Below are 24,764 nucleotides of genomic sequence, written 5' to 3'. Positions count from 1 at the left end.
ATTATTGTCTGTTGCGGAGACTGCTGCTTATCGGAAGGTTGGATATTAGTTTTTGTTTTTAGTTTTAAAAAGTTTTAAAAGTAAGAAACCACAACCAAAAATTTAATAGTTTAATTTATTAATATCTTTATATATAATATATAAAGTTTATATATTATATATTTATATATTATATATTACTAATTATATTTTTTATGTTAAATTCTTTTTATTATATGAGATTAAACATGACTTTAATTATTTATTATACTTTACAGCAGCATTTCACAACCTTTCCGATGCCATGACCCTTTGATATTTGATATAAGGTTGCTTCTAAATCACTTCATTTTTGGAGCTAACTATTATGTTGTTTGACTTCTATATATCTAATTTTATTTATAAGCACCATCTTTTTTGTAACAAATTTTTTATAATTTATGATAATTTATCAACAATACAATTATATGTTTTAAATTATGCTCAACTTTAAAGTTTTAATTACATATTATAATTAATTAATATATTATATATTATACAGGATGCAGCAAATGCAGGACTTGAAGAAATAATTAAAGCTTTAGCTTTAATTATTTCTTCAAGTCCTTTAATAAATGAATCACATGCTGGACAGATGTGAGCCTGAGGTATTTTAACCCATTTCCGACAAAAAGCTGATTTTAACGAGTCCAAACTTTCAAAATTTTTAGAACATACTTTGTCTTCAAGAACACCCCAAATGGAGAAATCCATTGGATTTGTATCTGGTGAATTTAACAGCCACTGTTTAGACAAAATAAACCATGCAACATTTGCACTTAACAAATCTTGATTCACCCAAGATTTATGTAATGGTGCTGAGTCCTGTTGGAAAGTCCATGGTCAGTTACCGAAAAAACAGCTTCCAGGACTTATTTTTGACAAACAGTCATTATATTTGACCCGAGATTCCAAAATAATCAATAGTTACAGATCAATTGCTGCACCCTGTATTATATGTTCTAATACACTATTATCATTTTAATATACAATATGTTTTATATTAAAATTTAATAAACAGTTATTAATATTATTATACAATTCTAAAATGTTTAAATATTTAAAATGTATAGAGTTCTATAGTATTTTGAAGAAATGAATGATAAAATATATAAAGAAATTTTGCTAAAGATTGGAGATAATTTGTTGGAAAAAAATATTGAAGATCTTAAATATTATTACTCACAACAAATTGGTGATGGTATTCTTGAAAAGATTAAAAGACCAACTGATTTTTTTAAAGCTTTAGAATATCGTATGCTTCTAGGGGTTGATAACTATGATGCGTTTGTCAAGGCACTTAGCATAATTGGAAGAAATGATCTGGCAAAACATTTTTCTGGTTAGTTTTATAGTATTTTTATATTTATATTATTTTATTGCTAATTCAATCTATCAGGTTTAATTGCTCTGAAATGTCACATTGATGTGGTAAAACAATATATATATATATATTATATATATATATATATATATATATATATATATATATATATATATATATATATATATATATATATATATATATATATATATATATATATATATATATTTATATATATATATATAAATATATATATATATATATATAAATATATATATATATATATATATATATATATATATATATATATATATATATATATGTGTGTGTGTGTGTGTGTGTGTGTGTGTGTGTGTGTATGTATATATCAACTTTTTAGATGTCTTTAACAGCATGTTTCTCCATCATTAGGTTTATCAGGAAGAAAATAGAACTTTTTATTAAAAGAATTTGTTGGAAAGCCCATTTTTTCTTAAAATCTCAAAACAATAAAAATTCTATAATTGAAAAAAACCAAAAAGAAAATTTTGGATTCAAAACAAAAAATACCCCACCTTTTATTCCCAACATAGAAAACTTTGAAAACGATTTAGTTGATTAAAACAATAAAATTTCGAAATGTAAACAATGATTTCCAAAAAGAACTTAAATTAAACATTAATAATATAAAATCAAACCCTAATATTTTAGTTTTTGCTGATAAAACAAGTAACATATAACAAATTGCCCCAGATAATCACCATAATTTACTGTGCGATAATATTTCTAAAAATTACGCTAATGCCCCTAAAAACTTATAAAATTCAGCTAATTTAGAAGGCCAAAACATTGCTAAAACAGTTAATTTAGAAGCTATAATTGAATGAGTCACACCAGCGCTAGTGTTTATCACACTAAAAGATCATAAACCAAATTTTCAAAATAAACTCTCTTGTAGACTACTAGTACCTACAAAAAGTGAACAAGGGCACGTTAGTAAAATTAAATTAGACAAAATAAAAAATATTATTCGAAATAAATTAAAATTGCAACAGTGAAAAAATACCACTGTTGTTAAAATTTTCTAAAATTAGTAATAAAAATGAATGCACGCATACTATTTGATATTAATTTTTTTACTCCTCAATTACAGCCAATATTTTAGATAGCATCCTGATGAACCTAATGATGGTGAAACATGCTGTTGGAGACAACTAAAAATTAGATAAGCGTTTTTACTAATTTATTACTGCTCTGCTCTTATATACAGGGATGAACCCAGACCTGTTTTAGTACCGCTAATGCAGTATGGGCGCCCAAAAATTTCTTTTATCTTTTATCTTTTCTTTTGCTTTTTTATTAAAAATATAAAAAAAAGTTTTGGTTTTAAATACAGTATATAAATAGTTTTCACTTTATTTTAGCTACTTCACCCTTTAGGACAATGAAATGAATTAAAAAACAATTGCTTTTTTCACATAATTATGTGGCATAACTGTCATTTGGTTACCGACTGAATGTTAGTTAAAAAAATGAATATCACTATGAAACTTAATTTTAAAAACATGTTACGAAATTTTATAACAATAATATGCATAAAAAATTTGCTTTTTTGAAAGATAGAACAATTTTATAAGATCCATTCAGATAAAATTAACTTTTGTTTGTTGGCAATTAAGAGTGAATTGCTTTTGATAATAAATGTACAAAAGTATAAAGTTTTGGTCGTAAAAACTATTGTGCATATTTAATTTTTGAATGAATGAACTTTTGATCTTAAGCTTGCAATTTTATAAGAGGGAAACAAAAAAACGAAACATAAACTTTTTCAGAAAGTTTGGTTTCTTTTCCATACTCTTTTTTACTTTAAAAATAATAAAAATAATGAAAACAATTACTTAGTATAAGTTTTATAAAGATCTAAGTTTTTTTTAATGAAAAAGCTAATTTTAATTTTACAAATATTACGCGGTTTAATATTTGTAATTCACATAATATTTTTAAAATTAACAAAATAGATTTAAGTCTTGTATTCGAATAACTATATGTAATGTAATTATTGATTAAAAATTGTTCAAAGTATATAAACATTTAGTTACTAATTATTTAAAACATTAATAGCCATTAAAATTAAATTTACTAAAATATAGTTAATAAATGTTTAAAATAATTTAAACAATTTTCAATAACTATTCACAAAAAGCGTGGTAATTCCAACAAAAGCGTTTACTAAATTCTTAAGTAAAATAGTTTTTCAATGTAACTCAAGTAACATGGTTACGTTTACTGGTAAATTCATGTATTCAAAGAAATGCTCTTAAATCAGCTACTTATCGCAGCACCAGTTTTAACTAGGGGAGAAGGGCAGGGGGGTGGGAATCTCAAGAACATTCCCCCTCCCAACATCGCAAAAAAAAGTAGTATTCCCAAATAAGTTCTAGGTTCGTCACTAATATATTTATATATATATATATTTATATATTTGTATATATGTATATATATATATATATATATATATATATATATATATATATATATATATATATATATATATATATATATATATATATATATATATATATATATATATACACACACACACACACACAAGTTCTTAAGACTTTCAAAGAATGTATAGTGCTTACTGGGACACCATGGAGTTTTGTGAAAATAATAATACATTAGTTAAAATACTGAATATAATAGGAAGGCGCTAGTTACAATCATTATTAAATGTTTCTAAGTACTAAGGGACTGTATGCATTCCCTACTTAAAACCCAAGAAATATCATTCAAGTAACCATGAGCGAGACTAGGTTTTTTCAAACCGAGACGAAAAGTTCTCAAACCGAGACGAGAAGTTCTCCGAGGCGAGTACTTCTCGTGAGAACGAGACGAGATATTTAACAGTTTTTGAAATCAAATTTATTATAATCCAAGTAAAAAAAAAAAAATGTAAACATGGTTTTGACAAATAGACACAAATGACATTTGTCAAATGTAAACAACTTTTTCAAATATTAATTCAGAAGTTTTTTGCCAAACTTTTCCAACAAGACAATGTTTTCTCTGATTAAGATGATTTGTTCTACTTTTTCTGGGTGTAAGTTGTGTCTGGATGATCGGACGACATTTCCACCTGAGCTAAAAACTCTCTCTGATTTAGTTGAACTTGCTGGAACAGCTAAAATTTGTCTAGCTAATGAAGAGAGTTCTGGCAATGTATTTGAATGCAATTTCCACGAATCAAGAATCTGAAAGTCTTTTTTGGCATCAGTGAGATATTCATACTGGCACATTTCGCTCAAAATAGGATTCAGTTCAGATGTTGGCTCTTGTGTTTCAAGTCTGACGTTTAACTTGCGCTTCAGTTTTGAATTAGGGGACAAATCTGCTGAAAGGACTCTGGCAACAGGTTGGCACTCAACATTATTCTTAACCTGTGAGGCTAACCATTCTTTTGTTGTTTGAAATTTTTTGAAGGGCTTCAAGTGAAGTGCCTTTAAAGCAGGATTTAAGTAGTTTGCTGCAGCACTCAATAAGTTTCCAGTGTGACAAAGAGGAAATCTTTTCTCAATGCAGCTTTTCAAGTTTTTTGCATACAAGACACCGTAGCCATTTTTTTTATCCGTCTCAATAAATTGATCAATTTTGTCATGGATTAAATAAAGAGAATCGGCGACAGTGTTAATTGTTGGAATAGACTCAGCCGACCACGTTTCTGTAGCTTCTTTAAGTGGTGCCAAAATTTCTACTGCTCCCTCGATTGATTTCCACTATGATGCACTGATGATCTTTGAAGAAAAAATACCTTCATTTGCACATAAGCTGATAATTGCACTCTTTAGATGTACGACAGAAGCCATGCAATCCAGTTTACTATTCCATCTTGTGTCAACAGATTGGCGTAACTGTCTAAAATTGATTCCTTGAGCATCTGATTCTGATTCAAGCAACTCAGCTGCAACTGTTGACTGGTGAGTTAAACAAGCCAAATCTTTGCATGTTTGCAACGCATCATCCATTCCAGCAGTCATTCCAAATGAGTCTCGAACTGCACATTGCAAAATTTGATTGTTGCACAAGTAATGGTCAAGGCGCTTTGACAATTTGACTGCAAGTTTCATGTTTCTTGCCTGGTCGTTCACGCAGTACATTGGCAAATCAGCAGGCAAATTTAGTTCTTCTAAGAAAGAATCCAGCTTTCCTTCAATTAAGATACCTGTGTGTCTGCCTGGGAACTGTTGGACATGGGGTGTCCAGTGATGTAGTCTCCAATTTTCGTCAATAGCATGAAAAGTCCAAGAGATATAGCTGTACTGAGCTCTAGAAGTCCAAAGGTCAGAAATAAATGCAGCACTTTTTAGATTTGGCGTAATCTCCGTTATTATGCTCTTCATTTCAGCTTGAACTTCTCTTGACCAAATTGAAAGCTTTCTTGAATGTGTTGTTCTGTGGTGAAGGCTCAGTTTAGGGTTTGCAATGTCAAACAATTTCTTGAAACCTCTTCTTTCGACTGCTGAACAGGATGCCAGATCAGTGCAAAAGTAATCCAGCATTGCAGAGTCAAACTGTTTTTAAATGGAATTGTCTTTGTCATATTTGGACTTTGTTTCAAGCATTTCGACCATGGTTCGTTGTTTCTTCTTAGGAGGAGGAAGAAGAGAGTCCTCAGTTTTTTCAGAATACTTAACGTAATCTTGGCTGTGTTTTTTTTCGAGGTGACAATGAAGTCCGCTTGTGTTTCCATTTTTTTTTTCAAAGACTTTTTGCACGCCTTGCATTCAGCGCTGTCACTTGTTTTTTGAAAATATCTCAAGATTTTGTTTTTTCTTGGTGACATTTTTGATCGTTGAAATGAGGCAAGAATATTTCTTTTCAATATGAACAATATGTGTCAAGTTGAATTCCACTGGTAAACTAATGAAATTAAGTCGAAAGTGCACCATTTTATACAAAAAGTTTTTGTATTTAAAATCTAATTAAAATTTTTTAATTAGATTTTTAAAAAAAAGTCTAATTAAAAAATCTAATTAAAAATCTAATTAAAAACACGGAGTCAAAATATAAATTAATTAAAAAAAGAAATTATTAAGCATTTTGTAAATTATAATAATTTTTAATTTGGAAAATAATATAATATTTAAGTCTCGTTCTACTTCTTGCGAGAATTTTCTATTTCTCGTTTCTCACGAGAAGTCCCATTTCTCACGAGAAACGAGAACGAGACGAGATCTCGATCATGGTTACATTCAAGTATTCAGCAAAATAAACTAAATTTAGTTTTTTAATAATAAATTAACTTCAGATGTTAAGATCTTCTGATGAGACTAAAAATAGAAAGAAAAATTAAATGACACAAGACACGATGCACGTGTGATCCGTCAAAGCCAGTGTTGCCAAAAAGATACCAGCAAAAGCATCTCCTTTTACTTTCAATTTAATGAGTACTGAAATCTTTTTTGAAATCACCCTTTACTTTCCTTTTAATGAGTACTAAAATCTTTTAACCAAACCCCTAACCAAACCCCCTAACCTTTATTTCCTTTAACTGGTCTTCAAGGAACGCTTTGTCTTCCACTTTAAAGTTCTTTCTCTTTTTTACTTTAGCAGGATTATTTTTTTTAATTATGTTTTTCAGCTTCATCCAATCCTTCACTATATTTTAGACCTTGATTTTATAAAATGGAAATATTATTAAGTACTTAATAAAACTAGATAATATTTTTTAGTATTTTAATAAAGTTATACAGTTTGATCTATTTTTACCTTCTGAGTTCTAATGAGTTCATCTTGTGTCCACAGAACTACAAGTTAAATATTATGTGACTATATAACTGACTGGTAGAACAATTTGGTGATAAATGATCCACTTTTTTTAAAGTATCCAACAATAAAACTCAGTTTAACTTAAGATTTAGATTTTAAATAAAATTTTAATTTTTAAAATTAAAATTTTATTTAAAATCTTTTTTATTCTTCATTCAAAACAAACTTTGATCAGCAAAAACAAAATCTTTTCAAATATAAAATCATACAAAAAATTATTAAAGTTTAAATGTAAAATATATTTAAAAATACCTACTAAAATACCTTGAAGGTTTATTAAAAAAAGAGCCCCTTAAACTTAATTATTAGAACTCATTGCCATATTAGTGAATAATTTAATTTTTATATTTGAGATTTAAGGGTCCTGCAAGCAAAGTTAAGTTTTCCTAAAACAGGGGAAAAATTGACCATTTTGCCCTCTGTGGGAACCTTTCTGAAGCTCAAGAAAGGACTGGAGCTTTTTTCACTATATATATATATATATATATATATATATATATATATATATATATATATATATATATATATATATATATATATATATATATATATATATATATATATATATATATATATATGCTAGTGGCCATAGGAATGGACACCCCTTGAAAATATATGAAAACTTCACTTTGGTGTGTTTTTAAAAGAAACTAATCATATTTATGCGGTTTTGTATATTGATTATTATTTTTTGATGTGTTTAGATTAAAAAAACTAAAATTTTGATTAAAATTCACAATTTTAATATAAAAATATAACAATTTAATGACAAAGTGGGAAATTATGGTAAATTTATGTTTTACAGCTTACAAAACATGTTATTAAAAAAACGGCTTATTAAAAAAAAACCTAATATTTTGTTGGATATCCTTTATTTTTTGTTACTGCAGCAATCCTGCAAGGATTGCTGCAGTAATTCCACACCATTACACTTATGGGATGCTTCATTGTAACCAATGTGCACTCAGGTAAAAGATCTTAACCGGGCCTTCTTCTCACATAATTGATTCCATCAATTCCAAAAATGGAAATCTTGCTTTTATCACTCCAAATAACTCTTGCCCAGTCTTCCTTTGTCCACTCCTTGTGTTCTTTTGCCCAAATCAAACGATTTTTCGTTGTTTTTTGTTTAAATATGGTTTTTTTCTGGGTCTTCTTGCTTTTAAACCATTTTCAAAAAACCTTCGGCATATTGTTCTTGAACTGACTTAAACTCCAGCTGCCTCTAAATCATTTTAAATTTCTGCTGAAGTTGCTCTTCGGTTTTTAAGTGCAAGCCTCATTATCATCCTGTCATCGTTGGCAGTTGTCTTCTTAATTTTTCCATTTTTTGACATATTTTTGAAGGTATTGGTTGCCTTTAACCTTTCGTACACCTTCCTCACTTCAGATTTTGTTGCTCCATTTCCCAACTTTTTGACAATTTCCATGTACGAATAACCTTCTCCACGTAATGTAACAGCTTTGCATCGCTTTGTAGGTGACCAATCTTTCGCCATTGTAAATAAAAGTACAATTTTAAAAAACACACTAAATCTTTGACAGCACTGTCGACTTTTCACCTGCAATTGTTGAAACTCAACTAAATGACTACAAAACAATGATCTTGTATTTATAGCTTAAAAGATTTATGGATAAAAATGTTAATTAATAACGTAATTAACTATTAGTCATCACAATAAATAGACTAATTTTCACAAAAGCACAAAAATAATGAGACATTCAACTTTTACTAGAGAAACCCATTAGCTGAGCAATGACTCTCTTTTGACACCAATTAACAATAATAATCCATAATTATGTTTAAAATTGATATAAATGATTAAAATTTGCGGTTTCCTATAAGCGAAATAATAGATGACGTGGTTTAAATATAAAAATAAATAATTAAATCCACCAAATGCATGATACGTCAACTTTTCTAAGAAAAATGGTAAAAATTACCGGGGTATCCATTCCTATGGCCACTAGTGTATTAAGTTTATAATCTGCCCTGAACCCAAATTAGTACTTGAATTTTTTAACATAAATTAACCCATTATAACCCATAAATTGACCCATTTAATCTTGGTTATATATCTAATCCAATGTTTATGCCTAAAATAATATTTTAATGCTCCAACTTTATCCATAATACATTTTTCTCATTTATTCACAATGTGAAATAATGATTATCACTACCCCGTGAGCAAAACCACTTAAAGCCCATCATAGGTTACTGCACTTTGTTCCTTAGTGTGATTGAATTTTTTTGAATTTTTTTAATGGGACAAGTATTTGCAAACACAAACAAAGTTGTAATATCAGGCTAGTATAACCATATTTGGATATCTGCCCACAGTATAACCATCTGTTCTAGTATAACCATACAATATGGACATCTGTCCATATTATTAATAAAAGTAAGTGATTTATTTAATATTTTTTTTTGTTTATTAAAACAAATTTTCTTTTCAGTTTGTGGTGTGTTTATTTTTAATTTTTCTTCAGTTTGGTTTTTTTGAGATTTTTAAAACATGCAAATTGATAAAACATTCTAAGTGCTGTGGCAAAATAAAATATTCATCATTTTTGATGAGTCTTATTGATGTCTTATTAATGAAACAGTGTTAAATGAAAAAAGTTTGATAAGTAATTTCTAATAATTTATTGCTCTGTTCTTTTAAGAACATTGAGCACTCTTTTTTGTACAATACATTTAAAATTATTTGTTATATATATATATATCAAGCCTTCCTGGGAAGCGCATGCAGTCGCACACCTTGTTCGTTCACAATTAAAGTAATTTTTTTAGAAAACTTGACTTAATAATAAAAAATGAAAATTGTTGTCAAAAAAATAATATACTTAAATATTCAACGTTTTTGTTTTCTTATTTTTAAAGCGTTTGTTATTTTTAACTACCAAAATTGATGCAAGTCAAAGAAAAAAGTAGATAAGAATAACGAAAATAAAAATATTTTTCGATATAAAATTTTTTCGCTACTTTTTACAGTCAGTATATAAAAGAAATTAAAAAAAAACTTTATAAATTGCGTTAGAAACTCAGACAATTTTTAATTTTTTTTTTTAATGTCTTTGCTAAACTTTACTGTTTTAATAGCGCTCGCTTCATAAGCGAGAGGTTCCGAGTTCGATCCCCACCACGTCCCTGGTAGTACCGCGCTCAACTTGTTTCTCCGCGCAGCGGCCTTGTTCGTCAAGGTTCGTGTTTCGGAGTTATAGAGTTGAGAGAGGGTTATAACCACTATTAAGTAACCTCCTCGTCTGTAGTGGCCTTCTCGGCCTTGAGGAGGTGAATAACAAAACAAAAAAAAAAAAACAACAAACAAAAATCAATGCACAGGAAAGCAAGAAATCTAATTGGTATTTATTTGTAAAAAAAAAAAATTTTTCATCAAGTTTTCTATGTAAAAAAATGAAATGATGATGCAAAACTTTGTGGGCTAGTACATTGTTAATTTACTGAACTTTCTTAACAAAATTTTTAGGAGCAAATTTAAAACTTTTTTTAAAGTTTTTAAAAACAATTTTTTAAACAGAGCAATCATTATGCTCATTATTTCTGATTCGTATTAATAATGGAAATACGGCAATATAAAAGAAATAATTTCAGACATGCATCAAATGCAGTAAATACATTTATTAAAGAGACTATGTTATTCTTTTGTTTAACTTTTTCTGCCGTGGTCAGTTAGTCTAAAAAAATTACTTTAAATGCGGACGAACATGGCGTGCGACCAGACAGGCTTCCCGAAAAGGCTTTATATATATGTATATATATATATATATATATATATATATATATATATATATATATATATATATATATATATATATACATATAAATATACATATATATATATATATATATATATATATATATAATATATATATATATATATATATATATATATATATATATATATATATATATATATATATATATATATATAAACTAGGGTGCTTTTCTTTTATATGGAAAAAAATTTTTTTTTATAAATTTTTAATCGCACAACATCTTTGGTGAGGTCTGTTTTTTTTTAAATTTTTTAATTAACTTTATTTGGTGAGATCTGTTATAAAAAGTATATATTTAAGTTTTTTTGCAAACTGATAATGGGAAGTGGTCTCCCGGACCCTATTTCGGAACCCTAAATTGATCAAAATTTGTCTAAAAACTTAATCTTGTAATTCTATTTTTATTTCATACAAAATACTGCTATAAATTGATCTAAAAATGAACAATATAAAATATTATGTTACAACATAGATAGTTCACAGAAGACTGGAAAGTACAAGCTAATTCAGAATTACCCCCTCAGCATTATTTACCAAAAATGCCTCCTTAATTTCATATTTTGATTTCATTATCTAAATATAGGGAAAATAGGGGGTGTATCATCTAAGACTTAATTTTTTTATTATTTGGCCTAACATTTATTAAAGCACTTTTATAGTTAGTTAAAGAGCACTTTATATTTATTAAATTTCTATTTTATTTATTTATTTTCTATTATAAAAAAAAAGTATAATAATATTACTTAAGAAGATGGGTGCTTCAGACAAAGCAACACGCTCAACTTTAAATGTATGGCTAGTTGGACATATTCTCTCAATAATAGATGAGCTGAGTCAGTTGTCAACAAGTGGTGCTGCCTTATGAAGAGTTTTTTATGAAATAACAATCAAAAAGTCAACTCTTTCAATATCCTGTGACACAGTTGGAGATGAAGTTATGATTTTCTGGCTTGAGGCTAGTATTCCAACTATAGCAAAGCCTCATCTAGTTGCTAAACTAAAGAGTATTCGCAAGCAACATGTTCAAGTGTCTAAGCCCAGAAGTAGAAAATCAGCTTCACAACATAACTATCAAGAAAAATTCACTGCCAAGATGAATACACTTTTTGATATTGCCCACATATACTAACATTATACCAATAAACAGCCTCCAGTATGCTGCACGGAACTCTCTTCCTTGTTCTTTTGACAGTTTGTTGACATCGTTCTGAGATTCCATTTCCAGAAGGTACTTTAGCGCACCTGAATCGAAGTTTAACATTCCATTTATTTACAAACTGCAAAAATAATGTGCTTCGAAATGCAGTAATGTTGTCTGTCAGTATTTCATCTGGACCTCCTCGTTCCAGAAATATTGCGTTTAATTCTTGAATAACACACATATATATATATATATATATATATATATATATATATATATTATATATATATATATATATATATATATATATATATATATATATATATATATAATTTTTCGGCCATTTTATTGGACTTGTGTTGTGTAATCTTTTTTTAACCAACAAGTGTCTTCGATTATATTGCGATCAACTTCGACAACCATGCCTAGTGCTATCAAATTAGCACCTATATTGCCATCAACCTTGACAACCATGGCTAGTGCTATTGAATCAGCATCTACCCAAATTCTTGCCTCGTTTCTATAAACACTCTAAATTGCCTTAGCAGGATTGTCATTCCATGTTCTTTTAACCATATCATTAAGCATTTTTTCCAGATAATTGCATTTTTTTTTGTCCCACCTTTTTGTCAGGGCATTTGCTGTTCTTTTAACATACAACGAGGCCAAATGCAACTAACCACAAACTGGAAGATTCCATGTCATTTTTCCGCACAAAGAAAAGATGTTATGCCTTGTTAGTGAATTCGGAATTTCACCAAAATCATTATCTCTTCTCCAACACAACTTTTTATTTTCCATTCCGACTTGTAAACCAAGAACTCTTGCTTTATTGATACGCAGGCCACCGGCTTGCAATGAAACCCATAGATTTCCGAATGATCAAGTACGCGACAAACAGATATTATGTCTTCGTTCACAAAAATATCATCAATGTATCATGACGTTCCTTTCCAGATTGTTTCATCTTGCGATAGCACTTAGTTCAACACTTCTTTCATTATGCACAAACACAAACATAAGGCAAAACGTTTAGTTCGAATCCTAAGCGTGTTAAACAAAGTCTTTGTCCACTGAACACAACCAGTTTGGTAAACCGAGAGTTTGTCATCAATTTTTAGTTGCATGTAAGATGAAGATAAATGCATGTAAGATGAAGATAAATCAATTATTAAAACATTTTCTCCAAACCATCTCTAGTCTCGAAGTTTGTCAGCACACGCATCTGTGTTTGCAGCGAATGCTTCAATAAACGTGTTCAGCTCTCTGAAGTTTTATACTGGTTGTACTTTTTCTTTGTTTTGCTGCACCACTGCCATGAGAGAAACCAAACCCATTATGGGACTGTGTTTCTTCAAATTGTACTTTTGCAGCCATTTTTTCTCTATCCACACTTCAATTTCTTTTTCGTTACGGTGTTTTATGCCAACAGGGATAGTGTATTCAGCAATCTTATTCACTAGAGTTTTAGGTCGAGAATTATTATTTCATTTCCACACAATTATCCATTCTCGATTTTATTTTTCAAACGAAGCTGTGAAATTTCGAGCTATTATATTCATAATACTGACATCTTTTGTCACTTGTCATTTCTTAGTCCAAATAAACATGATTTGTTTTTCCCATAAAACAAGCATCACAAGTTGCAGATATTGATACTCCACCAAAAGCCGCTATTCCATCCATACTCGTCAAAAAACAATCACCAAGTGGTTTAAAGTCAACTACAAGTGCTTCCACAAAAACTTCATTCCCATTTGGTGTGGCAATTCGAGTTCGATCTTCGCACTGTTGTTGTTGTCCATTTACAGTTACCACGCTAACAACTTTCTTCCTAATTTTTGGCACAAATTTTTTATAAATGATGCAGTAGGTATATCCTGAGTCGATTAACACATCCCGAGGAACGCCATTATTGTCCAAATGTGTATTAGGTAACGCCATTATTGATTGTTTAGGGAGAGAACTAGTGCAAACATCTTCTCTCTCAGCATGTTTTTTAGGCACATTTTTGATATGTGTCCTTCCTTGACACAAGTAACACAAAACATCGCTTGTCACCCGTCTTTGACCCGACTTGTTTCGATTACTATTTTTTTGCAGATGACAATCTCTTGCAAAATGATTGGGGAGTTTACATTCGTAGTAAATTGGTTGCGTTTGATCTTTAATCAACAGCCGCTCAGCACGTCTTTTTGTTGCAGAAGTAGCAAAATTTTCATATGTTCCATTGTTCCATTATTCAATCATAAGTGCTCTTGCTCGTGCAAGTATTAGTATAGTTGTAAGATCATCCATACGAGAACTTGATCTCTGCATCCTTTGAACTTCCTCATGGAGCCCAGAAACAAAAGCACATGCAATTGCTCTGTCTGGTAGCCCACCAATCAGCGTAGATAATCTTTGCAGTTTTGCCAAATAAACATCAACTGCCTCTCCATGCTTTAACTTTCTTGTAACAAACTGTTCGTAAGCTGTAAATGCATCAACAGCAAATGCTTTAAGCAACGCCTTTTTTATCGGTCAAAATCGTCTTTATCAGTTTCTGCTAACTGTTGATAACTGTTGACTGCAAATGCATCATTTGTGAGTCGGAGGGGAACAACACTTGCCAGATTGGTTACGCCACATTCTACAGACTTGATCATTTATTCAAGCGCTCTTTATTCCTTAGAGTTTCAGTACATGATGTCATTGATTTTTTTTGTTTATGTAAAAGATTGATTATGCAAACAAACTTTTTTTTTATTTTTATCATGTTCTATCATATAAATATATATATATATATATACATATATATATATATATATATATATATATATATATATATATATATATATATATATATATATATATATATATATATATATATATATATATATATATATATATATATTTATATGATAAAACATGATAAAAATAAAAAGTGTTAAAATAACAAATTAGGTAATAATCTTAATATTTGGTAATGGCACCTTTTGCAACAAATATACCATTCAGCTTGGTAGTGTTTTTTTAAATTATATCCTGTTCTGGGAAATCCCTTAGATTTCCTTTTTCGGATCTGGGATAGTAGTCTGTTTTCCAGTACTCTTTTGTACTAGCTCTACCTCATGGTTGCTTCCACAAAGTAGAAGCAACCCATATCCCGAGCTGAGATCACATTATAAATTTTTTTTCTATTCCTGGCTATTAACCCCTGCTAAATCTTATAATTATGCCTAGGCCGGGGTCAGGTTTGCATAAAGTCTTATTTTTATCCAGGGCTGGGGCTGGGGCCATGGTCACTTCCTTTATAGCTATGTTGTAAATGATCTGCCCCCACTTGTTGCTCATCCTCCCAGTTTTCAACAATATAAAATAGGTATTTTGGGCTAAAATTTAATTTGTTGTCATTAATATGTAATTAAATACGTAATTAAGTGGTATAGTGGTGCTTTAGCTTTTTTAATATAGAATTTAAAATTAAAAATTAAAGAAAAAACCAAAATAATAAATTTAATTTCCACTGGAAAGTACCTTGCTTAACATTTCTCCACACAGCGGCCAAGCAATCAATAATTTCCTACTACTTGGCAGCGTGGAAAATAAGTAATCAAAGGCGAGCGGTCAAACTGACCGGCTAATACATAAAATTGACGGTCAGTTGTTTTTTTTGGGCGGTCAAAATTTTAATTTTTTTTTTGGTTTAAATTTTTATCGTAGCAATTATTCTGCATGACGAAACTTTTTAAATAAAACAATAACTTGATACTTTAAAATGAACGAATTCATATTCCTTTTTTATTTGTATTCTATTTTTTAAAATAATAAAAAATACACATTTTTATGATATATCAAAAAAATTTAAACTGAATACTTAATCAAGAATCGTTTTATATATTACAACTATAATATATGCCTAAGTTACAAAAAACAAAGTTTTATGTAACTTAAAAATGTTTTTTCAAAGATACGTTTCATCTGATTCATTACCTAAAGTTTCATCGAAAGGCGATATTAAATCTAAAGACTCGTCTGCTCGTCTGATGACGATTCTAAATCAATTAATGTTTTTATGGTTTTTTTTTTTTTTTTTTTCTTTTTTTGAATAATTTCTTCTTTCTTTTGAATAAATTCGTCTTTCTTGTGTAGGCCTTCGCAACGTATTTTTGGCCCATAATTCAATGGCAGGGTTCACATCAAGTTCTTCACTATTTGTTTCATCAGTGCACACCCGAATTAAATTATTGAGCCGTTTTTCAGTTAAGCGATTTCTTGTGTCAGTTTTAATTCTATTGAACATTCTTATTATTAATTATTCTTTTCAACAGGTGGTTTTAATTCCGATCCTGCTTGAGTTAAAAATAAAAGTGTTGTTTGTCTCATCTTAGTCGCCTCCATTTTGAAGTGCTGATGTTTGACGATTCTCTTACAATTTAATGATATAAAAAATGTTCAAATTCGCAATTGTTAATTTGAAATTTATTTAAAAATAACTCATTCATTGCTATGACTTCAGAAATTGCGGGAAAAGGTACGAGAAAAATGAATGAAAACAAGGAGAAAATGCTCTTAGTTACATTAATTAATTTTAAATAATGGTTTAATAAGAACTTCAATCGTTACCGACATTGAAAAAAAAAAATGATTGCACATTTTATATATCATTTGTATCATTTTATATCTTTCATTCATTTTTATTTAAAATCATTTTATAAACTGTTAATGTTATTTAGTTGATAATAATGTTAATGCCTCCCGCCGGCAGATGCTGAACTAATATTTAATAAAATCATGACAATCGTTTTATGAAATACTTTCAAAATTATTTACGTTACTTAAAACGAAACTTTACACTACAATATATATATTTTTAAGATTTTAATATTCAAAAAAAAAAGCAAACACGCATTTGGTTATTTTAAATTTATCTAAATAATAAAGTTAAGTTTTCAGTCACTCAGCGTCAACCGAACAAAGAGTCTTTAAAATAGAGAATATAAGAACATCGACAATTTCAAATACGAACTTTCTTTTTTTCCGGAGTCTTAACTAATCGAAATCTAAAAAATTTATTTTCATCACAGTAGGGCTTGGTGTGCGGCTCTTAGTCGATAATTTATAAGTTTTTTTGACTATGGATAAATTAAACTAAAAATAAAAAATAAAAATATTTTTTCATTGCAATTAGCAGCAATAGGTAAAATGTAAAAGCAAAAGGTAAAAAAAAAGAAAAATAAATAAAATGATATAAAGAAAATATAAATAAAATGTAGGAATAAAAAAATGTTCTCAGTTAATATTATATTATTATTAAAACAATAATAAAATAAGGACTTCAATCATTTATGAAAAAAGCGGTTATGGATTTCACCACCAGTAAAATAAAATTAGTCTTAATAAGTGAAGCAAAAAAAAATTAATAGTTTACGTCATTTATAATACTCACTAACGAAGCGATTTAAAGTAGCATACAAACGATAAAATTATTTTAGAAGCTTTTTTCAAAGATTTTCATTTTATGAAATTTTGGTATATGCATTTTCAAACGCATCCTGATAATTTGTCAAACGTTATATATCTCTTTTTTTTTTCAACCAGTCAACCTTGACCGGGAAGAATTCGTTTTGAGAGGTCAAAATAGCATTTTCAGTCATTTCGGGCGGTCAGTGACCGTTGACCGCCCGTTATTTTCCACGCTGACTTGGCGCCATACATTTTGTTTTTGTCCCACTCAATTATATTATTTTTTAACCGTTAGTTAATAGTTAATATTATTTTTCTTAAATAATGTTGAATTGTTAAAGTAAAAATTCTCACGATAAGTAAAATTAATAACTATGGTTTATATAGAAATGATAACTATAATTAACTTTATTAGAAGTATTATATTCAAATTTATACAACTATCGTTTAGATTCTCTAAATTCATCAGAAATCACTTGCAGATGTAATGTCAAGGAAGGTAATTATTAAATTATAATAATTATTATATTATATTAATGGTGATGATGTAATTATTAATTATGATGATGATGATGATGATGATGATGATGATGATGATGATGATGATGATGATGATGATGATGATGATGATGATGATGATGATGATGATGATGATGATGATGATGATGATGATGATGATGATGATGATGATGATGATGATGATGATGATGATGATGATGATGATGATGATGATGATGATGATGATGATGATGATGATGACAGCCCTTGAAGTTAGGGTCAGCATTCAACAATGTTGAATGTTGACCTAGAAGTGTTTGAGGTCAGCAAAAATCGCTCACTTTGTTTTTAGGTTTAATGGTAAAACCTTTTATTTTAATAAACTTTTAAGTTGCAAATAATAGACTATATAGCGCAGTGTTTGCATAATTAAAATAATAGTAATTACGCTTACTTTTTGTTTGTCTATTATTCGTCTTGTAGTCAAATAGTTTTGGTCTATTTATATTATAATAATATTATATTGTAAATACAATCACTATTTAAGATTAAAACATAATAATTTTAATAATTTACATAAACAGGGCCTTTTTAATAATAATAAAGAGATAGTTATGGTAAATAAAATAATTAAAAAAATATATAATTAAAAAATTTTTGTTCATAAAATAAATTACATTAACTAAGGATTTTTTTAAAATTAAGGATAATGAAGTCTAAAAATAACTAAAACTTAATAATATATAAACTAAGAGTTATTAAAAGATGATGATGATGATGATGATGATGTTTTTAGATATATCTGAGATATGCACAGCACTCAAGAGTTATTATCTTAAAAAATATTGGGAAATAGATGAAATTCAACCACCATTAAGATCACCCACAAATGTTGATCTAATACATAAATTTGTTAATCTATGTATCGTTGATGCAGTTAATTCTCAAATAGATGCTGTTTATAGTGTTGAACGAAAGGAATTTCTTGAAAAGCAAATGAAATATACACTTATTCCATATAGTGAAATTTTTATGAAAGAAAAATCTGTAACATTAATATCTGGAATAGCTGGTATTGGGAAAACATGGTTGCTTAGAAAATGTTTGCTTGATTGGTCAAATGATCAAATTTGGAAAAATGTCAAACTTGTGTTTTATTTGGAATGCAGAAGGCTCAATCAATATCAAAATATTTCTAATATTAATGAATTACTAAATGTTTTCTACAAAGATATTATAAATGATTTTAATATTAGTAATCATACTGTACTGTTTGTAATTGATGGATTAGATGAGTTTAAATATTTGAATGAATTAATAAATCTAAGTTCGATTTGTAACTATCCAGTTGTTAATGTCTTAAAAGAAATTCAAAAATACAAATATGTACTTGCTGGTAGAGTTTATGCAATTGATAAATACCAAAGTATATTAACGGAGCATAGTGATAAGGTAACCATTCAAATAATGGGGTTTAATGAAAATGGAATAAATAATTATATAGAAAATGCTTCGGAAGAAATAAGAGATGTTGTGAAAGCAACTTTGAAGGAATCTCCAGTTGCAAAATCCATGTCATCTGTTCCATTTTATTTATCTTCCATATGTAAGATTATAAGTGTCTCAAAAAATGTAGAAAAAAATTCTTTTTCAACAATGACAGATTTGTATGCAAATATTTTTTTATACTTTTTACAACAACACATCTTCAAAAACAATGATTTGATCTATCAGATAATGGAAAGCGATTCCAATAAAAAATATGTTTTAAATATTTGTAAAATTGCGTATCAATTGTTTGTTGAAAATAAAGTAATTTTTTCTAAAGAAGATATTCAAACTTTTATCATTGACTTTGATGAAAAAAAAGACAATTTTTTTGGATTTATAGAAATGATTGAAACAAATCTAGGTTATCACTATCAATTTGCACATCTAACTATAATGGAGTTTTGTGCATCTGTATATGCATATAATTGTTTAAATAGTGAAGGGATTATGGCTGATAAAAGGTTGGAGAGTTGTTTATCAATGATTTGCGGATTAACCAATACAAACCAAAATAGTTTATTAAAGTTTCTTGTTAATCTGATTCCTTCAAAGCAATCTTCTGAAGAGTCTTTATTTTTGTTATCTATTTTAGGTAAGTCCTTAATACTTCTTTGGATTAAGAGTCATTTTAAATAAAGATACAGGTGTTTGAAGTATATAAGTAATGTAGAAATTATTTTAAAAGTATTTTCTGTTAATAAATTTTTTTTTCCTTGTTTAATAAATTTAAAATTTCATTATAAAATTGAATTTATTAAAATCAAAAGTGCATCTAACATTATTTAGATAAGTTTTGACATAATTTGTTTTATCATTATTTTGCTAAATGGTTGACTATTCTTTTATATTTATGTTTAACAATATTTGGATTTCTAAAAATGATAGACTATTTTTTTTTTTTTTTGGTATAGTCAAATAAAATTAGTTTTTCATAATCTATAGTTTTTTTTAGGAAAACATTTAAAAATACATAAGTTATTAGCCACAAGTCTATATCTGCATATACTGTTTCTTTAAATATTTTTCTTAAAGTATGGAGTATAAAATGAGGCATGAATAAAATGCTTTTATATTTCATGAATAAAATATTGATTTTCATCATAACATGAAATAATTTTTGATAAAGTAACCAATTGCCTCGAAAGACAAGTTTAAGGCATTCCTTTAACAACAATTATGTCTATAAAAGTCATTAAAATTTAAACAGCCAAAAAAAATACAGTTAGAATGTATGTTTTAAGCAAATTCTCTAGTTGTTTGTTTTTCAGAAACATTTCTTCTGTAATTTTTTTCTGCTGATATTGCCTCTCACTGTATGTTTATTCCGGGTAGTTACATTGAGTGCACCTTCTGTAAACTTAATAAAGCTTGTTATTATCAGTTTACAGGGTTTATACTGTACCTGGAAAACTTGGAAAATTTTTTTTTTTTTAATTAGATAGGGAATTAAACTAAAAATAAAGAAAAGAATTCTTAACAAAAGGGAAAACAAAATTGTAAAGTAAACATACGAAATTGATACCCTTAATTCCATTTTAACCCTCAAATTACATTTGGAATAAACAACTTTGAAAACTTTTCAAAACAATTTTGAATCAAAGTATCAAATTTATTTGTTTATTACTAACAATTATTTTCAATAAACACATTTTAATTAAGTTATCTATGGTTGTTATTTTTTATTACCATAATAGTAAATGTTTCTTTTTTTATTTATAAAAAAAACTATATATATATATATATATATATATATATATATATATATATATATATATATATATATATATATATATATATATATATATATATATATATATATATATATATATATTATGATCAACTTATATTAGACTGAGAGAAGGATCAAAAGTGATATGATACAGCATTTTAAAATAATAAGTCAGATTGATGTCATTGACTGGCATCACCCACCGATGTCTCTTTCCTTCTTTCTTTGCGATGGACCGGCTGGTGGTACTCGTGGTCATGCTATGCGATCAAAGTGTCAACTAGTAAAGCATTGCGAACAGATGCAATATTTTTTCACAGATCATATAGTGAAACACTGGAACTCTTTGCCAGAGCAAATTATTGATGCTCCAGAATTGAGAAATTTTATGGAGCTATATGATAGTCATGTTGTAAGAAGAAACATTATAGCCTGATTTATGATGCTAGTGTAACTTTGGTAGTGCAACAACTTTGGGTTCCGCACTGGAATGCTAATACCATTCCTTCACAAGTCTTTATTTTTGTAAAATAACTTGTTCAGAAAATATCTAATAATAACTTAAATTGTTTAAAACTATTTCTATTTGTTTTACAGTAAACTTTAACTTTAAACACTTTTGTGTCTTCGAAACAAAAAACTTTTGGGGTTTTTTTAACTAATGTTATATAATTTACATAAAGTTTCAAAGATTTTCGACTAGTTTTGAAAACTCTTGAATATTTTTACAAAAAAAGTACTGGTCATTACAATAATATAGTAATAATTTAGAGATAACTGATTTTTCAACAGGACACATGAAGCAATAATCTTTAGAACTCATTGTATCAAATTCTAATAAAATCTGTGCAGAAATCATGTGGGCATTGCATTGTTGCTTAAATAAAATTTCTAACAAATAAAACAAAGATGCAACTAATTTGTTCCAAGCTATGTTTTCTGACAGTGAGATTGCTAAATCGTTTCAGATAGGACCAAATAAAGTTGGATATAGCATTACTCATGGTCTTAAGCCTTAATTTAAAGCTTTACTTAAACAAGATCTAAGCCTGTCTCCTTTGCTTTTTGTGTCCTTCTATGAATCTCTCAACAAGAAAACTCAAACTTGTCAAATGGATTTACTCATCCGATATTGTAATAATGAAAAAATGCAAGTCGAGGTGTACTAGTCTTGATTTACTGAATCATTTTAATGAAAAGATTAGTGATCTCAATATCAGCAAGATTATTCAGGCTTCTATGGATTGACCACCGAGTGTCAACTTAAAATTTCACAGAGATACTCAAAGCAAATGCGAAAAACACAAACTATCTAAACTTATTGACATAGGCTGCTGTTCCCTATAAATAATTTATGGTGCTTTTAAAACAGGAGTAAAATCAACTGAGTGAAAATTAAAATAACCTTTAAAAGCTACTTGACCTTATTACACGATTCTCCTGCCAGAAGAAGTGACTTTATCAGTATCATTAAAGGCTCTGTGTTCCCACTTTCATTTTGCGCAACCAGATGGGTTGAAGACGAAAAGGTAGAAGAAACATTATTTAGTATTTGGCTATCTAAAATATAAATGATTTTTATTGTAAGGCTCTGCTTAAAAGTAAACGGCCATCCTGCAAATCATATAAGTTTGTTGTAAATGCTGTTTAAAAAGAACTTTTCCTTGTAAGATTCCAGTTCTTTAGCTACCAGGCGAAACGTTTCTGAGGCTCTATCAGGCATGTTTAAATAGACATATACAAATAGTAAAAATTACTCAAAAAGCTTCAGAAACAAGTAGATTTTCTAGATATAGAAGTGTAATGTAAATTAAGAGATTTAAAGTTCAAACCCACATCCAAACCTGGAAGTACTGCACTTAACCTGCTTCTCAGCACAGCAGTCTTGTTTCAAGCTAATTGATTTGGGAGTCGCAAAGTTGACTATCTTATTAGGAGATCACGAAAGACAAAAAGCTAAGCTATTCAGTGTGACCAATTACAACAACATTCATTATCAGGTAAATAGATAAGGTTTGGAAAATTCAAGAATTTTTTCACTTAGCTTAAGATTAAAACTTAATTTTAATAACTTTGACAACAAGGTTTGTGTTTAAGAGTTAGAGTTAAGATATTTAAAAAATAATAATAATTTTCTGAAGTAGATCGGAAATGTAGTCCTCCATCATATTTTTGTTATATTGTCCTTGATAACGATGTTCAAAACCCAATATATATTGATGAAAGTTCTTGCCATGCTCCTCTCAGTAAGCTTCCATGTTTTCCTTGATTTTATTGAGATCATAGTGACTTTGAGTCACATTCTGCATCTCATTTCATCTAAATCTTTATAAGAAATTGAACTAACTCCACATAGTTTTTAGCTGTGTGATTATGGTTATGTTCACGGCATCATATTCTTTGATTTTTATGATTTTATGGTTCAACTAAAACACTAGCTCTAATCTTAGTCTCAGACAGCTTCTGAAAAAGATATTAATGAAGTCTAACTTGATATGTAATGGTGACAGCTCTTTCTGATGTTCTTTCAGCAGCTCCCACTTCCCTCTGCACTTGCCTACAGAAACTCAGTCTGTTGTCAGTTACTCTGTTTGTTGTAGCCAGCTCTTTCTGTGGTAGTGGCTTTAGTGTCACTTTTGTCCCAGAGGCAATGGAAAGAGTAAATAGATACAAAATACCTTGAAGATCCAATAGAATGATACTATTTGTTAGTCTTTTATGATATTCTATCTTTAGTCGTCATACATCAAGGCTTGTGATCGACCAAAATTCTAATTTGGTATTGGTTTTGGCCAAAATTTCAATTTGAACGGTATTAAAAAACCTGCTCAATAAAACTTGCCTAAAAAAACCCAACCTGGGTAATCGTTTTTTTTTTTTTTGTTGATTATATATTTTTGAAAATATAAGCATGTTATAGTTGCCTGCTATAAAGAGAAAGCTTCAATTCAAACACTATTATTTTTAATGAAATATTTTTTTACAATGATATTTTTTGAAACTTTTATGCTACGATTGAAAAGTAAGGATTCAATAATCTTAAAGATGTTGCCGGATACACCATAAGAAGAAAGCCTATGGAGAAAACCAGCATGCCAAACTTTATCAAAAGCTTTCGAAATGTCAAGAGCGATGGCCTTAACCTCTCCACCTTTATCTAATGCACGATAAAACCTATCAGTTATTACTGTTAGCAAATCAGCTGTAGAACGAAAAGATTGAAATCCATATTGATGGTCAGAAAGTAAGTTATTAGATTCAAGATGAGAAATTAAGTGTTTGTTAATTAAAGATTCAAAAACCTTGCTTATGATAGGAAGAAGATTTATGGGACATTAGTTAGACTAATCAGATCGCTCTCCAGAATTTTTGAAGATAGGGATAACAGATGCCGCTTTCCAGTAGGCTGGAAAACAAGACTCTGATAAGCACTTGTTGAATAGTTT

The 24,764-nt window shown here is 28.5% G+C and overlaps 1 protein-coding gene across 1 annotated transcript in view; it reads left to right on the top strand.

Moving 5' to 3' along the window:
• The first annotated feature begins 1,095 nt into the window (after positions 1 to 1,095).
• LOC136076780 (NACHT, LRR and PYD domains-containing protein 3-like) overlaps positions 1,096 to 24,764 on the top strand; it is a 43,086-nt gene continuing 19,417 nt past the window's right edge. The window contains exons 1-3 of the mRNA XM_065790231.1: positions 1,096 to 1,360; positions 17,992 to 18,039; positions 18,835 to 20,181. Coding sequence (XP_065646303.1) covers positions 1,114 to 1,360; positions 17,992 to 18,039; positions 18,835 to 20,181 — 1,642 coding nt within the window. The 5' untranslated portion in view covers positions 1,096 to 1,113. The remainder of the gene's footprint in view (positions 1,361 to 17,991; positions 18,040 to 18,834; positions 20,182 to 24,764) is intronic.

Source organism: Hydra vulgaris, chromosome 02 (assembly GCF_038396675.1).
Source record: "Hydra vulgaris chromosome 02, alternate assembly HydraT2T_AEP".
NCBI lineage: Eukaryota > Metazoa > Cnidaria > Hydrozoa > Anthoathecata > Hydridae > Hydra > Hydra vulgaris.
Note: the sequence above shows the minus strand (reverse complement) of the source record. Positions and strands in the feature narration are given on the sequence as shown.